This window comes from Dipodomys spectabilis, unplaced genomic scaffold (assembly GCF_019054845.1).
Source record: "Dipodomys spectabilis isolate Male_0828 unplaced genomic scaffold, ASM1905484v1 ptg000067l, whole genome shotgun sequence".
Classification (NCBI taxonomy): domain Eukaryota; kingdom Metazoa; phylum Chordata; class Mammalia; order Rodentia; family Heteromyidae; genus Dipodomys; species Dipodomys spectabilis.
In genome coordinates this window covers 3,093,765-3,110,208 of record NW_024870744.1, presented here as the reverse complement: position 1 = coordinate 3,110,208, position 16,444 = coordinate 3,093,765, and the positions used below count along the sequence as shown (strand labels likewise).

At 49.9% G+C, this 16,444-nt stretch overlaps 1 protein-coding gene across 2 annotated transcripts in view; it reads right to left on the bottom strand.

Annotated features, from left to right (window-relative positions):
* Positions 1 to 16,137, bottom strand: part of Ptpa (protein phosphatase 2 phosphatase activator) — a 33,101-nt gene extending 16,964 nt beyond the window's left edge. Inside the window, exons 1-4 of one of the 2 annotated variants that reach the window (XM_042681042.1) lie at positions 15,838 to 16,137; positions 11,499 to 11,608; positions 8,109 to 8,195; positions 1,715 to 1,840 (exon numbers count right to left, since the gene is read on the bottom strand). In XM_042681042.1, coding sequence (XP_042536976.1) covers positions 1,715 to 1,840; positions 8,109 to 8,195; positions 11,499 to 11,608; positions 15,838 to 15,868 — 354 coding nt within the window. In that variant the 5' untranslated portion in view covers positions 15,869 to 16,137. Of the gene's footprint in view, positions 1 to 1,714; positions 1,841 to 8,108; positions 8,196 to 9,638; positions 9,692 to 11,498; positions 11,609 to 15,837 lie in introns of those variants that run through there. The other variant, XM_042681043.1, reaches the window with a different exon arrangement.
* Positions 16,138 to 16,444: the final 307 nt, after the last annotated feature.

The following is a 16,444-nucleotide window of genomic DNA, read 5'->3' as shown; positions in this document are numbered from 1 at the left end:
GTAAAAACATGGAACAGCCATGAAGCTGTAAAGCTGACTTGTCAGCATTTTTCTAAGTGACCATGTGCCACCTTGGAGACCAGAGGCAGCCAGGCAGTCCTCACGAAGGTCCTCTGCTCTGTGGGAAACTGTTTCTACGTCCAGGTACGGACAAGAATCTCCAGACCACGCAGGCATCCTCAGGCCCTATCCAGACCTGTGCATTGTGTGAGTCTGCTGAGCACAGGCCTGAAATCTTTCTTCTTATTCTTCATTTGCTGAGAGGTCACATCATTATTATTATTGTTGCTGCTGTTGTTATTGTCGGTTATAGGGCTTGAATTCTGGGCCTGGCCCTGTCCCTGAGCTCTTCAGCTCAAGGCTAGTGCTCTTACCACTTGAGCCACAGAGCCACTTCCGAGTTTTCTGGTGCTTAAATGGAGATAAGAGTCTCACAGCCTTTCCAACCTGGGCTGGCTTTGAACCGTGATTCTCAGATCTCAGTCAGTCTCCTGAGTAGCTAGGATTATAGGGGTGAGCCACCAGTGCCCAGAGTTCACTTTTTTTTTAAGCCCTTTTTTTTTTTTTTTGGCACTGTCCCTGAGCTTCTTTTTGTTCAAGTCTAGCACTCTACCACTTGAGCCACAGCACCACTTCTAGCTTTTTTCTGTTTCTGTGGCACTGAGGAACCGAACCCAGGGCTTCATGCTTGTTAGGCATTCTACCATTAAGCCACATTCCCAGTCCTTAAACCTATTTTTGAGACAAGGTCTTGGTACATAGTCTAGGCTGGCCTTTAAGTGTTGATCCTTCTGTCTCTGCCTTCCTTGTGCTGGATAACAGGTATGTACCGCTGTGCCAGACAGGAAGTAACACCTTCATAGGATTCAAAAATGCAAGTATTGGAGAATGATGCAGAGAAGCCTCAGCACCCTCTTCCCTTCTCTCAGAGTGCCTTCCTTGCAGGGTACCTCCATGTCAAATGTGGGCAGGACGATATGTATTTCTATGTCCCCTCTTCATCTCACATCTCAAGGCAGCTTACCAGGCACACTGTTATATTGGGCTTGCTGACTGTTTACTTACTTGCAGTACTGGAAACAGTGCAGAGCTGCTAGCTTGCCAGCCAAGCATTTTTCCAGTGAGCCGCATCTCAAGCCTTTTATTTTTGGCCAGAACTGGGGCTTGAACTCAGGGGCTAACATTCAAATTCAGTGTTTTCACTCATGCCTGTGCCACCTGAGTGAAAGCTTCAAGTCCAGCTTTTAGGTAGTGAATTGGAGATGAGTCTTACAGACTAGATAGAATAGGTTGGCTTTGATCTGGGATCCTCGGATCTCAGCCTCTTGTGCAGCTAGGATTACAGGCATGTGTCACAGATGCCTGTTGCTTCCTTTTTCTTGTTTACAGCTACACAGACTCCATGAAGCAGGCATCATAGTATATTAATTGACCCCCTCCAGATGGGTATCTGGGACATTGCTGCTAATACTAAGATTTAATAAGCAGCCTCCTACAGGGCACAGCGTAACCACAGCAGCAGTTCCCAGAAGATGGTTGGGATAGGAAATAAATGCTCTTAGGTTTAGGTAAGTGGAACTACCATTTAATAACCCCCCTAAGAGTTTTATAGGCCTGACAGCTTGAAATGCCTGCTCAGATGGACACAGGCCTTTATCCATGGAGCACCTGCCCTCCCACCAGCCCAGCCACGGATATGCTGTAGCAGCCTTACCTGGTCCAGTTTGGCATACCAGGTCCTGTAGGCCTTGTTCCCAAATCGGGAAGGCTGGTCCACTGGCGGCGTCTCGTCAATCCACCTGTCCAGCGTGTTGAGAAGAGCCACCAGCTTCTCAATGGCCTGTGAGGTGAAACAGAGGGGCCAAGCCAGAGACTAGAGTGGCAGAGCCACCAAGGAAGTGCCACCTGCTGATGAGTGGTGACCCTAGGGAATGGTGCCTACTGTCCATTCTCCTGGCAGTCCCTTTTCTTCCCAGACATCCAGAAAGATGGTTCGAGAGAGGAAAGAGCACTAGGCTGAGAGGTGGTAGGTGCTGCTGGACAAGTATGAACTCCAGCCCTGATCTCTGCTAAGTGTGATTTCCCTGAGGGTTCCCCCCTGAAGGCACAATACCTCTCTCCACACAGCACAGAAATGTGGAAGACACAGACAGGTAACTGGGATGCTTGCCTCACATGTAAACATACCCTCTGTTCATTTTTTCTAGTATGTTTTACTGTTCAGCATGGTAAAGATTTGAAGGCAGGCTGGGCGCTGGTGGCTCACACCTGTAATCCTAGCTATTCAGGAGGCTGAGATTTGAGGATTGCAGTTCAAAGCCAGCCTAAGCAGGAAAGTCTGTGAGACACTTTTTTTTTTTTGGGTCCAGTCATGGGGCCTGAACTCTGGGTCTGGGCGCTGTCCCTCAGCTCTTCAGCTCAAGGCTAGCACTCCACCACTTGAGCCACAGCGCCATTTCCGGCTTTTTTCTTTTTTGCTTATGTGGTGCTGAGGAATCAAACCCAGGGCCTCATGCATGCAAGGCAAGCACTCTACCACTGAGCCACCTTCCCAGCCCCTGTGAGACTCTTATGTCCAACTAACCACCAAAAAACTGGAAGTGGTAGTGTGGCTCAAGGTGGTAGAGCACATTAGCCTTGAATGAAAGAGCTCAGGGACGTGTCCAGGCTCCTAGTTCAAGCCCCAGGACCAACAACAACAACAACAAAGATTTGAAGGCAGATGCACCTGTATTCAAATCTTAGCTACATACCATTGGGCTCCTTTAATATCTTAGGCCTCTTGTACTCATGTCCAACAGCAGGATGACTTAGGCCTCCAAAGGCACAGCGCGCCTGGCATAATGATGAGATACACTCATATACAGACGCTGAGAGTAGGATCGTGGGACACACACCCCTCTGCAGCCTGCTCATTTTCCTCCAAAGCCACATTCCATGACAACATGTAAACAGAACTTTATGACAGCCTTTAAGAGCTGGATATTGGTCTTAGCACAGTGGCTCATGTCTATAATACTATCTACTTAGGAGGCAGAAATCAAGGGGGTCATAGTTCCAGCTTGGCCAGGGAAAAAGTTATTAAAATCCCACTTCAACCAATAATCTGAGCCTAGTGGTACGCACTTGTTATCCCAGCTATGAGGGAAGTACCAGTAGGAGCACCAGTGCCCATCTGAAACTCTATCCAAAAATACTAATGGCAAAAAAAAAAAAAAAGGCTGGCCTATGGTTCAAGTGCTTAACAAGCACAAGCACAATAATGTTTCATTGAATCAATATAGAATGATTTGTCCAGAAAATTCTTCATTGTTAAATATCTAGGTTACTGCACAGACAATCTGAGGTCAAACAATGTTGCAGCTGACTCTTCATGAAAGCCCTGGATGGTGCACAACGCTTCCTTAGGGAAGACCAGACTAGGAGTTGACCCTGTCGTGTGTGAAGCATTAACACACTATTCGGTACCAAACAGAAAATCAGGCTGGGCAAAGGCCTATGAGGGAAGGGCAGCTGCTCCTTCCCAGGAGAAACAAGCCAGAAACAGGAGTGGAGGGCAATGACCCCGCAGCAGCAGTCAGCCACCCTAGGATGAAGGTCCCTGCTGGGTAGCAGATCCTACTGATGTCCATAAGAATAAATGGTTGGACAAACTTCCAGAATACCTGGCACTGGGTAAGAACTAGCAGGAGGCTGACAGGAAGCTAGGCCTGAGAGGACAGGGCAGAAGTCAGGGTGGGCACCATGTGCAGATTGCCCAGAAAACAAGGACACTTCCTGGCCAGCGGTACAGAGCTCCAGGGGTGCAGGTGGCAATATACACTGGCTCTATTCCCTGACTGCTGTTCTTCTTCACCCACTGCTTGGATTGGAGAGTAGGAGGAAGTCAGTTTCCCACTGGTTGAGGTAAAGGGCTGGGATGGCACAAAGTGCCATGCTGAAATGTGACAGTAAGGGCTGCCAGAGCCTGGCTTTGAGAACCAGGTCATCAGGAAATGCTGCCAGCACAGACCAAAGCTGACATCACACACTGCTGTGGCTTCTGAGAGATGAGCCATAGTCTTGGCCCCAGGAAGTTCCGGGTCCCCTGGAGATTTCAGTCTGTGGCTGTGGTGTGACTCTGAAAGGGACAAAGAAGGTGGCTTGGAGGCCAGCAGGAGCAAAGGCTCAGCTGCTAGCTCGGCTCAATCAATGAATAATTAAGACTGCCACCTCCTCCTTCTGGCTGGACTTTTTGACCCAGGACTGCCTCCATTGTTGGGCAGGCAGGGAGAGCAAGGGGGGGTTGGGGGGGGAGATAAGGGCTGGAACTCCACTGAAGTTCAAAGAATAACCTGAGCTGTTCTCCCCAGCTACTTCCTTTACACATTTCATAGACCAGTGAAATCTTCCCTAAAGTTTTACTGGCCGTTTTTCTATGCTCTTTGGTATGTTTTTAAAAAAAATCAAAGCAGCTGGGCACCAGTGTCTCATGCCTGTAATCCTAGGCTGAGCTCTGAGGATCATGGTGTGAAGCCAGCCCGGGCAGCAAAGTCTGTGAGACTCTTACCTCCAATAACCACCAGAAAGCTGCAAGCAGAGCTATAGCTCAAGTGGTAGAGCACCAGCCTTGAGCTAAGAAAAAGCTCAGGGATGTACCCAGGCTGAGTTTGCCTCAAAAACAACTGGGCGGGCACTGGTGACTCACACCTGTATTCCTACTCAGGAAGCTGAGATCTAAGGATCACAATTCAAAGTCAGCCTAGGCAGACAAATCCATGAGACTCTTACTCCAATTTATCAGCAAAAAAGTCAGAAGTGCCGGGCGCTGGTGGCTCACGCCTGTAATCCTAGCTACTCAGGAGGCTGAGATCTGAGGATCGCGGTTCAAAGCCAGCCCGGGCAGGAGAGACCATGAGACTCCTATCTCCAATAAACCACCAGAAAACCGGAAGTGGTGCTGTGGCTCAAGTGGTAGAGCGCTCGCCTTGAGCTGAAGAGCTGAGGGACAGCGCCCAGGCCCAGAGTTCAAGCCCCACGACCGACAAAAAAAAAAAAAAAAAGTCAGAAGTGTGGTGTGGTTGAAGTGGCAGAGGGCCAGCCTTGAATGGAAAAGCCAAGCAAGAGGGCAACAAGACCCTGAGTTCAAGCCCCAGTAATAGCACATTAAGTAAATAAATAATAAATAAATGACAGCTTCCAACCACAAGTCTAGACAAACTCCCTGCCTTCAAGTTCTCTAGTTCACTTCGGGTAGAAGCCAGGAGCCCCCATAGTTATCCCACGCTCTCTCAAGCCCAATGTGCAGCAGAAGGCAGCAAGAGGATACAGAGACACACAGTTTTTCCCCAATGGGGGGAACCCTGTGTGGAGTCACCACATGCCATGAGCAGTACCTGCTGCTGCCCCTACAGCAACAGGCAGACACAGGAGCTCTGGAGACAAGGCCAGTCACCCCCTCAACACACAATGAGGAGCTGACCACCCATGGGCACTGAGGAGAAGCCTGGCTCAGGAAGAGCCCTGAACCTCAGCTAAACCAACAGCGCACTGCTGAACATCAAGCTGGGCAACACCTAGTGACAGAGGGGAAGAAGAGGAAAAGCATTTAGTAGGGACCAGCAGGACCCGGCGGCTCCTCCCAGTGTTACCATGAGTGCTTGACTCTTCCCACTCTGAGGTCACTCGGCTGAGAAGTGGCGCGTTAGCAAACCCTGCCATAATCTTAGCTCTTAAATATACCACAATCCTGCTAAAAGAATAGCTTTAAAGCCAAGGTAACACCTGCTCATTGTGGCTACCTCCCATAAGACCTCAGAGGCAACTGAGGACCCAACGGGGATTTGGCACTAGCCTTCACAGGGGCAATTACAACATCCCCCCTTAATGACTCTTCTCAATACTTCTGGCACACTGAGCAGTTGAGCACCACCCTCCCCCAACCGTCCTGTGCAAAGCCACTGTTACAGAAGAACCAATCCAAGGAACCACTGCTGGGCGTGGTCCTAAGGGAAGGCTAGCCACACCAGAACAGGCCCAGCTCCCCTCAGTGGGCAGAACAGGATGTGTGTCTGTGGCCAGCACCCACAGAGGGCCAGCAAGAGCCAGTTCCAAGGGGCAAGGTGATAAGCAATGTTTGACTGGGACAGGTGAAGAAACTGGGCCAGGGCAAGGCCAGACCTTACCTAATAGGCCTGAGCCTGTGGCTAGAGAGCTAAGTGAACCAAAGTACTGAAACTGGCTGTTTATGCCCAGTTGTCTGAGATAGGAGGCTTAAGGTGGTTCTGGGCCAACTGGGACATGAACCCAAGAGGCCACTGGGGACCTGAAACTTTGTCCTAGGAGAAGGCATTGCCACAGCAAACAGATACTCTCCAGTGGGTCCTCCACCTGCCAACAGCCTCTCTCTGAAACAACCAAAGATTTTCTACTCACTGAGTAGGGTAAACCCAAAGGTAACCCACACATCCCCCCTGCCCCCCAGCCAAAAAAACAAAAACAAAAACAAGAAAACCAAAACCTATGCCCTTTGGCCCACGTTTTGTACTTCTGGGAATGCATCTTCAGGAAATAAGGCCCACAGATGTATGGTTAAGCATGTCAGAGCCCCAACGCACAGGTACAGCCAGAAAGTCTAAAGCTAGGGCAATGTAGACGATGAGGGCCAAACTCAGTATAGCAGCCACTTCCAGCCCCAGAGAGGAGAAGTGTTGAGTATGAAGGGAGACATAGGGTGATGCCCACTTCCTTATTAGTGCTATACATGCTTCTCACCAGGGAACCTTCTGTCATCTTTCCTTAATTTTTTGTTGTGTAAGGGACTGAACCCAAGGCCTTTTCCACACTAGGCAAGTGCTGTACCACTGAATTGTACACACCCTCAGTCTACTTTTTGTCTATTTACTGGGGGGTGGGGAGGGGTGGAGGGTGTCTCACAGCCTGGAACTATCTTTTTTGCTCAAGGCCAGTGCCCTACCACTTGAGCCACAGCTTTGCTTCTGGTTTTTTGCTGGTTAATTGGAAGTAAGAGTCTCCAGGATTTTCCTGCCCAGGTTGATTTCAAAACCTTTAGTGGGTGCTGGTGGCTCACACCTATAATCCTAGCTACCCATCCTAGCTGAGATGGGTCATGGTTTGAAGTCAGCCTGGGCAAGAAAGCCTATGAGACTCTTATCTCCAATTAAATCACAGAAAAAGCCAAAAGTGGAACTGTGCCTCAGGACTGGCCAAAAAAAAAAAAAGAGGAGGGCTGAGAAGGTGGCTCAGTGGCAGAGCGCTTGCCTTGCATGCTCAAGGCCCTGGGTCCGATTCCTCAGCACCACATAAGCAAAAAGAAAAAAGCCGAAGTGATGCTGTGGCTCAAGTGGTAGAGCGCTAGCTTTGAGCTGAAGAGCTGAGGGACAGCGCCCAGGCCCAGAGTTCAGGCCCCATGACCGGACCCAAAAAAAAAAAAAAAGAGGGGCTGGGAAGGTGGCTCAGTGGTAGAGTGTTTGCCTCGCATGCATGAGGCCCTAGGTTCCATTCTTCAGCACCACATAAGCAGAAAAGGCTGGAAGTGGTGCTGTGGCTCAAGTGGTAGAGTGCTAGCCTTGAGCTGAAAAGCTAAGGGACAGCACCCAGGCCCAGAGTTCAAGCCCCATGACCAGCCAAAAAAAAAAAAAAGAGAGAAAGAGGGGGGGAGGAGGGAGGAGAGAGAGACAGAGACAGACACAGAGAAAGAGAGAGAGAGAGAGACAGAGGGAGACAGAGAGAGAGAAAGAGAGAAACTTTGATCCTCAGATCTCAGCCTCCTGAGCAGCTAGGATTACAGGTATGAACCACCAGTACCCAGCTTCTTTTGTCATTTTGAATTTCAAATTACATAAAAAAGTAATCAACTTGACCAAAGTAAAATACATACATGTATGGAAACATCACAGTGAATCCCCTATGTGTAATTAGCATAGGCCAATAAAAATATTTTAAAACAGCAAAAATTGGCAGACAACAGCTACTGCGTATTTACCATATGCTATAAACCAAATAAAAAATTTTATCCATTCATAGATTTCAAAAACTGCAACTATGGACAACAAAAGTAAACTGCATATGTAGACCCCGTCTTCCACAGAGGCCCCTGCTGAGCCTACCTCAGAGACTCTGTACTCAAAGGTCAGCTTCTTCCCCTTCACACCTTCATTGAGGGTAAGGATGAATCCAATGTAGTCAGCATATGCCTATCAAACAGAGGAGAGAGGGGTGAAGAGAGAGGAGTATCAGAGTCCACCAGCACAGCTCCACCCAAACTTCCTCTGGCTCCCAACCCCAGTCATAGGACAAGTAGACCGATAATGCCAAATAAACACACAGCCACTAGAACTGGCAATCCAGTGATCAAAATGACATTTACAGAGTGCTCACAATGGCTACTGGCAGTTGCTTTCCAGGACACTCCCATGAGTTAAATACTACGACTGTTTGCATTTTACAGGTGAGAAAACCAAGGCTTCAAGGTAATAAGGGATCTGCCTAAGGTCTTCCAAGACCCAGATCTCATCAGACAAGAAGCTAGGATCCAGTTAACCTAACTGCAAAGCTGAGCAGACAGCTGTGTGACCATCATGCTATACCACCAAAGCGTAAGAGGTACCCCTGCTATCTTTCCCACCAGGCAGGTCAGGTAGGTTGTCTGATGGAAGTGTATATGCCCTACTCTGAAGAGACATTTTCCATTTATAGCCACATCTCTCAGCAAATCTAGCTTCTAACAGGACCCTCTCTTCTGGGTGGGGCTGCAAGTTGGCCTAGCACTGAGATGAGAAAGCACCCAGGCACTGGTGGCTCACACTTGTAATCCTAGCTACTCAGAAGGCTGAGAGTTAAGGACTGTGATTCAAAGCCTGCCTGGACAGGAAAGTCCTTGAGACTCCAAGGAACCAGCAAAAAGCCAGAAGTGGAAGTGTGGCTCAAGTGGTAGAGTACTAGCCTTCTTGAACATTAAAAAAACAAAAGCATGGAGTGAGGCAGCTACTGGGAGCAAGTGACTCTTGCTTATTTTGTTTCCTCTTCATCTCTTTTCTTCTCCCTCTCCCCTTTTTTTGGTGCCAGTCATGGGGCTTAAACTCAGAGCCTAGGCACTGTTCCTGAGCTTTTCTTTTGCTCAAAGCTAGCAGTGTCCTACTACTTGAGATATAGCTCCACACCCCACTCTTTTACTATTTAATTGAAGAGTCTCATGGTCTTCAAATTGCAATCCTCAGTTCTCAGCCTCCTGAATAGCTTAGAAGTGTGAGCCACTGGCACTGAGCTCTTCTTTTTTTTTTTTTTGGTCAGTCATGGAGCCTGAACTCTTGGCCTAGACGCTGTCCCTCAGCTCTTCAGCTCAAGGCTAGCGCTCTACCACTTGAGCCACAGCACCACTTCTAGTTTTTTTTTTTGCTTATGTGGTTCTGAGGAATCAAACCCAGGGCCTCATGAATGCAAGGCAAGCGCTCTATCACTGAGCCACCTTCTCAGCCCCTCTTCCCTCTTCTTGATCCAAGCCTACTGATGTCGGAAAGAACCAACAGAAACCAGTACTAGAAAGGAGCACTCAAGTCCTCCTGCCAGTCTACAGAACAGCCCTCAGCAGGCAGGTGATGATCACAACTCTCTGTACCCAGTGCAAGTGTGAGCCTTGCCCTGACTGCAGCCAGTACACAGCCATGCAAAGCAACAAAAGAAGCAGTCACTCCTGGATTCAGTGGGTCAGGGTAAGGAGTGCTTCCTAGCTGGGTTTGACTCCTAAAAGACATCTATTGACAGACATGTATGCTGTGACAACTGAGGCAAGGAGTATGGCAAGTAGGTAGATCCTACTATAACACATAGGACAAGCCCTACAAGAACCATCTGTCCTTGACTTTCCCTAGAAATTCAAAATGGACTTGCTTTTTCCCAGACGTGTGTGTGTGTGTGTGTGTGTGTGTGTGCGTGTGTGTGTCTTGGAGTTTGAACTCAGGGCCTCGGCACTGTCCCTGAGCTTCTTTGCTCAAGAGTAGCATTCTACCACTTGATCCACAGTTCCACTTCTGGGTTTTTGGTAGTTCAGTGGAAATTAGAATCTTACAGACTATGCTGCCCAGGCTAGTTTGGATATGTGATCCTCAATCTCAAGCCTCCTAAATAGCTAAGATTACAAATGTGAGCCATTGGTGCCTGGCTCAGTCTCCATCTTTTCAGTCTAGACCTGGAAGGTCCAAGCTGTTTCATTCTGCCCACTATTGGGGTTGAGCAGCAGAAAAAGCCAACTTGACACCCAGTGTTCTAGGTCTCAGCTGCCAGCTGTTTTTAGGCTCAGCAATGTACCTGGCCAAAGCGTCCTTCAGACACATAGATTCTTCTCTTCTCAGCATTTGTCTTCTACCTACCCTTATGTGCAAGCAAGAATCGGCGAATGCCATCATTTAGGAGACTCATGTTCATTAGTCCAACAAGATTCAGGGGCAGCCGGGCACTGATGGCTCACACCTGTAATCCTAGCTGCTTGGGAGGCTGAGATCTGAGGATTGTGGCTCAAAGCCAGCCCAGTCAGAAAAGGCCTTGAGACTCTTTTTTTTTTTATTTATTTTTTTTTTATTGTGCAAATACTGTACAGAGGGGTTACAATTACATGGGCAAGATAGTGAGTACATTTCTTATCAAGTATTGTAGCCTCCTCCTTTGTTTATCCTTCCCATTCCTTCCCATCCTCCCTCTCCCCCACCCAATCCTCCCCCTCCCAAGTTGTAAAGTTCGTTTTCGACAGGACAACTTGTACTTCTCATTGTTGCAACAGGTCCACCTGTATCCTTATTTAAACGACTTGTTTTTCCCCTTCCCCTCCACAAATTATGCCGACATCAAATACAGTGAAAGCAGGGGTTATACTGTGGGGGAGGCCTTGAGACTCTTATCACCAATTAACTACCACAAAACCACAAGTAGTGCTGTGGCTCAAAGTGGTAGAGTGCTGGGGCTGGGAAGGTGGCTCAGTGGTAGAGCGCTTGAATTGCATGCTCGAGGCTCTGGGTTCAATTCCTCAGCCCCACATAAGCAAAAAGAAAAAAGCCGGAAGTGGCGCTGTGGCTCAAGTGGTAGAGTGCTAGCCTTGAGCTGAAGAGCTGAGGGACAGCGCCCAGGCCCAGAGTTCAGGCTCCACGACCAGACCCAAAAAAAAAAAAAAAAAAAAGTGGTAGAGTGCTAGCCTTGAGCAGAAGAGCACAAGGATAGTGCCCAGGCACCAATTTCAGGCCACATGACTGACAAAAAATAAATAAAGTTTCAAGGGGCAATGGTCTATAAGCAACAGGGCTCCTACACTGGGAACTTCCTGATTAAGCATCTCTGTGGGCTGCTCCTGAGGACAGACATCAGCTCTCTGTCAGCTCCCTAGCTTGACAGTTCTGGTTCCAAGAGCAAGAAAGGCCAGGAAATCACAGCCCATCATGCTTACAAAACCATTGTCTAAGGAAGCACAAGTTCTCACCCCAGTTCCAACCTCAAAGTACAAACACTTATACCTGAGAACGCTTCCATTTCCCCATGTCAGGAACTGTGTGGATCTCCTTTTTTGGAATGATAAAGTTCTGTGTGGCTGGAGGAGTCTCCTCTGAAGAATCTTGACAATGATCTGGTAAATACAGAGAAGATATAAGGCAACCAGAATTATCAGTAAGATAGAGACAAAGTGTGTCGCCATAAATAGGGGGAGAGGTCCTGGGAAAGAGAACCTGTACACTGAAGGCTTAGAAGGTTATGCATGGCTTCTGGAAAGATCCAGGTCCTTTTGAAACAGGTCTTTCTGGATCAAATGCAAAGAAGTTATGCTCCTGGGCTGGGAATGTAACTTAGTGGTAGAGTGTTTGCCTAGCATGCACAAAGTTCTGGGTTTGATTCCTCCGTACCACATAAACAGCAAAAGCCAGAAGTGGCACTGTGGCTCAAGTGGTAGAGTGCTAGCCTTGAGCCAAAGCTCAGGGACAGTGCTCAAGCCCTGAGTTCAAGCCCCAGGACTGGCCAAAAAAGAAAGAAAAATAAGTTATGCTTCATTCAGTGCAGTGGTGACAATTTTGGATTGGCAAGTCACAGTCCTGAAAACTCCAGGCATCTCTTGAAATGAGCCTATTGTGGAGCTGTGTGCTACATCAGATGTAAGGAAACACGGGTCATGCTGTAATGCTTCCAGACATGTTACCATCTATTTGGTAATACAACACGTTCTTGGGATATCTGTAGATGGGGGCACTATGTAGCCCAGTACTATTTTAGATAGGATTGCATTATGTAGTCTAGGCTAATCTTAGCTTTGCTAGGATTAAAGGCATATACCACCACATCTGGCCACACTCTTGTTTTTTGTGTGTGTGTGTATGTGTTGATCATGGGGCTTGGATGCTTTTCCTGAGCTCTTTTGCTCAAGGTTAGGGCTCTATCACTTTGAGGCACAGCACCACTTCTGGCTTCCTGGTGGTTAACTGGAAATAAGTCTCATGGACATTCCTGCCCAGGTTGGCTTTGAACCGCAATCTTCAGATTTCAGCCTCCTGGGTAGTTAGGATTACAGGTGTGAGCCTGGAGCACCTCTTGGGCTTTTTTTTTTTTTTTTTGGGGGGGGGGGGGGTCTGGTCGTGGGGCCTGAACTCTGGGCCTGGGCGCTGTCCCTCAGCTCTTCAGCTCAAGGCTAGTGCTCTACCACTTGAGCCACAGTGACACTTCTGGCTATTTTTCTCTTTGCTTATGTGGTGCTGAGGAATCAAACCCAGGGCCTCAGGCATGCAAGGCAAGTGCTCTACCACTGAGCCACCTTCCCAGCCCCCTCTTGGGCTTTTCAAGGCACAGCTCTAAAATTCTGGATATTGCCTTCTTATATTGGGAGGCCAGAGGAACTCAATATGCTCTGGGCTCTTTTTGAGAGTCTGAGGCTGGAGACTGGATGTGACTTCATATAGTAGAGTCCTGTCTTTGAAGGCTCACTCTTGGGACTGTATATTCTGTGGACAGACTGATGTTTGCTTCAGTGACTTGTTGAGGTGCTTCTCAGAAAACTAACCTTTGCCCTCAAGGCCAGGTACAGACCAAGAAGTGTTTTTCCTTGGGAAGGAATCTGGAGGTATGTTCACTTGAAAGGAACTTTCTGTGACACTTTAAAATGGTTGGGTTCCCCTATTGTACTGTTGGTAGGAATGTAAACTAGTACAATCACTCTGGACAGCACTCTGGAGGTTCCTCAAAAAACTAAACATACATTTTCCCTACTACCCAGCCATAACATTCCTGTCCATCTACCCAGAACATCACAAGCCAGGATACCATAAAGACACTTGTACATCCATGTTCATTGCTGCACTATTCACAATAGCCAAGTTGTGGAAACAGCCCAGAGGTCTACAATAGATGAGCGGATCCAAACAATGTGGTACACACACACAATGGAATTTTACACAGCATAAGAATATTATGTCGGAAGTGGTGCTGTGGCTAAAGAGGTAGAGTGCTCACCTTGAGCTGAAGAGCGCAGGGACAGTGCCCAGGCACAGACAGTTCAAGCTCCATGACCGACCCCCCCCCCCAAAAAAAAAGATGTTTTTAAAAAAGGGGCTGGGGGGCTGGGAAGGTGGCTCAGTGGTAGAGCGGTTGCCTTGCATGCCTGAGGCCCTGGGTTCGATTCCTCTGCACCACATAAGCAAAAAGAAAAAAGCCGGAAGTGGCGCTGTGGCTCAAGTGGTAGAGCGCTAGCCTTGAAGTGAAGAGCTGAGGGACAGCGCCCAGGCCCAGAGTTCAGGCCCCACAACCAGACCCCCCCCAAAAAAGGGGGGGGGGCTGGGAAGGTGGCTCAGTGGTAGAGTGCTTGCCTCGCATGCATGAGGCCTTGGGTTCAATTCCTCAGCACCACATACACAGAAAAAGCAAGAAGCGGGGTGCTGTGGATCAAGTCGTAAAGCGCTAGCCTTGAGCTGAAGAGCTGAGGGACAGCACCCAGGCCCAGAGTTCAGGCCCCATGACCCACCAAAAAAAAAAGAATATTATGTCATTTGCAGGGAAAGGGGATAGACCTAGAACAACTCATGTTAAATGAGGTAAGCCAAGGTAAGAGACAAACATACATCTTTTCTCATATGTAGAAGCTAGATCTAAAATACACTGGTACATAATAAATTATACAGGTGTCTAGGTATTCACAAGGTGAGACCAGAGGAGGATACTGTTGGGAGAGGAACAGAAAGGTATAATGCCTATGTGCATCTGATCACATGAAATAATAATTATCTAAGTGAACTCCAGGGTTTGTTTTTTCTTTTTTGCAGTTTTTGTTTCTTTTCCTTTTGTCTTGTTTGTTGGTTTATATGTCTTTGGGAGGTTAAGGGGAGGCACAGAGGGACACTCACTGGACACTATGTTGAAAGTTAACTATAAAATTTGTAGGTGGGAATAGGAGGGGAAAACTGGGAGAGAGCAAGGGAAGGGGTGACATTGTCCAAAGAGAAGTGTATTCTTACTTATGTAACTGTCACCTTTCTGTACATCACCTTTATAATAACAACTTTAAAAAATGTAATGGCTAGATTCCAAAGAACTACTTTCTACTTGATCCAGAAAGGGCTGCTTCAAAACAACATGGGTCTCTTAGATCTTTCCAGAAGCCAGGGTTAACCTCCACAAGCCTTCAGTGTGCAGGTCCTATCCCCCACTGGTGGAGACAAATTCATCAGTCTCTACCTCACTGTTATTCTGGCTGCCTTGTATCTAGCTTCTCCTGATATTACCACCGGAAATTATAAGGGCATGTGTACATGAGCTCTGCACAGATTAAGACAAAATGCCTGGTTTTATAGTTCCCTAACAGAACGAATCCAACCTTTGCTACTCTATTTTGGGATACGTTGAAGAATATATCTTCTATGAAAAGTTTCTCTTTCCTTCGACTTTTCTTGGGATCCACTCAATGTGAGGCAGGGTGGGTATCTGACCAACTTATTTGTCCCTCCCTTGAATTTTCAAAGGTATCTACGGCCAGTCCTTCACAGCTCCGGGGGTGGAGGGGGTCAGCAAACAGCCTGTTCCTTCTCCTGGAACCGAAACGAGGCCACGATTGTAAATAAGTTTCTGAGGGCGGCGGCGGCGATGCCACAGGACTCTCATCTCCCGGCCCAACCCGTCTTTTAATGTGAAATGCACTCGTGGTCTGGATACCGAGGGCAGTTTCTCCCCATAAAACTTGCAGCCACAGAAAGCCCAGTAGAGCCCCGGAATGGGAGGTGGGGAGCGGGGGTGGAGGGGGGGGTGAGGAGGGAACGACGGGCAGGTCTGGGCCCAGCCCCGCAAGGTCTCATCAACGCGGCAGCACCTGAGTCCCTCCCCCCCCCCCCCGCCCTCCCTCCCTCCCCCCCCGCCCTCCCTCCCTCCCCCCCCCCCGCCCTCCCTCCCTCCCCCCCGCCCTCCCTCCCCCCCGCCCTCCCTCCCTCCCCCCCCCCCGCCCTCCCTCTCCTCCCTCTCCTCCCTCCCCCCCGCCCTCCCTCCCTCCCCCCCCCCCGCCCTCCCTCTCCTCCCTCCCCCCCCCGCCCTCCCTCCCCCCCCCGCCCTCCCTCCTCCAGTCCCGGCCATCCAACTCCTCCCGCGGGGTCCAAGCCCTCCACGGGCACCGGCGACGCTCGTGGGAAAGCCCGCCCCCCCCCGCTGGCCGCCGCGCCCCCCACCCCACGCCCGGGCTCCCCAGGCGACGCCGGGCGCCCCACCCGCCGCCCCGGCGGCCCGGGGTCCGGGTCCTTCCCCGCCCGCACCCCCCGAGGTCCCGCGGCGCCCCCGCCCCGGCCCCCTGCCGCCCCTCTCCACCCCTGCCCGCCCCGGCCCCGCAGGCCCTACCTGGCGGCGGCTGCCGCTCGCCCTCAGCCATCTTCCCGCCGGCAGCCGGCCCCGGGATCCCGAGGCCCCGCTCCCCTTTCACCCCCGCGACCTCCCGCGTCCCGGTCCGCGGCGGACTCGGAGCTTCCAAAAGAGAAATGAGCACCCGCGAGCTACAAACGGAAACGGAACATTGAAGTCACCCCCGCGAAGACGACCGCCATGCCGGTGCGGGGCACTCAACGAGTGAGCCCGCCAACGGCTGGCGAGGAGGCCGTGCCGGCCAGGGTGGCGGCCATGTTGGTGAGGGGCGCCGGGGCGCATGCGCATCAACGGCCGCCAACGGGCCCGCCCCCACCGGCCGCGGGACGGGAAGCCGCAGCGGCCATACTTCTGCGGGGCGCCAGGTTTCGATGCACAGTTCGGCCATGTCTTTGCGGGGCCGAGTCCACCTGTCATCTTTGTGAGTGGTGCTGAGCTCAGGAGTGTGAAAGGCCATTCCCTGTCAACATAGTTGTGTTTTCCTATCACTCTGGGGGTAACGCTCAAGAACACCAGATAGACTTGAAGGGTGCACGACACCGCCTCCTCATGCTCAGACGGCGTTTGGAGGCGGAGGAGGGAGATG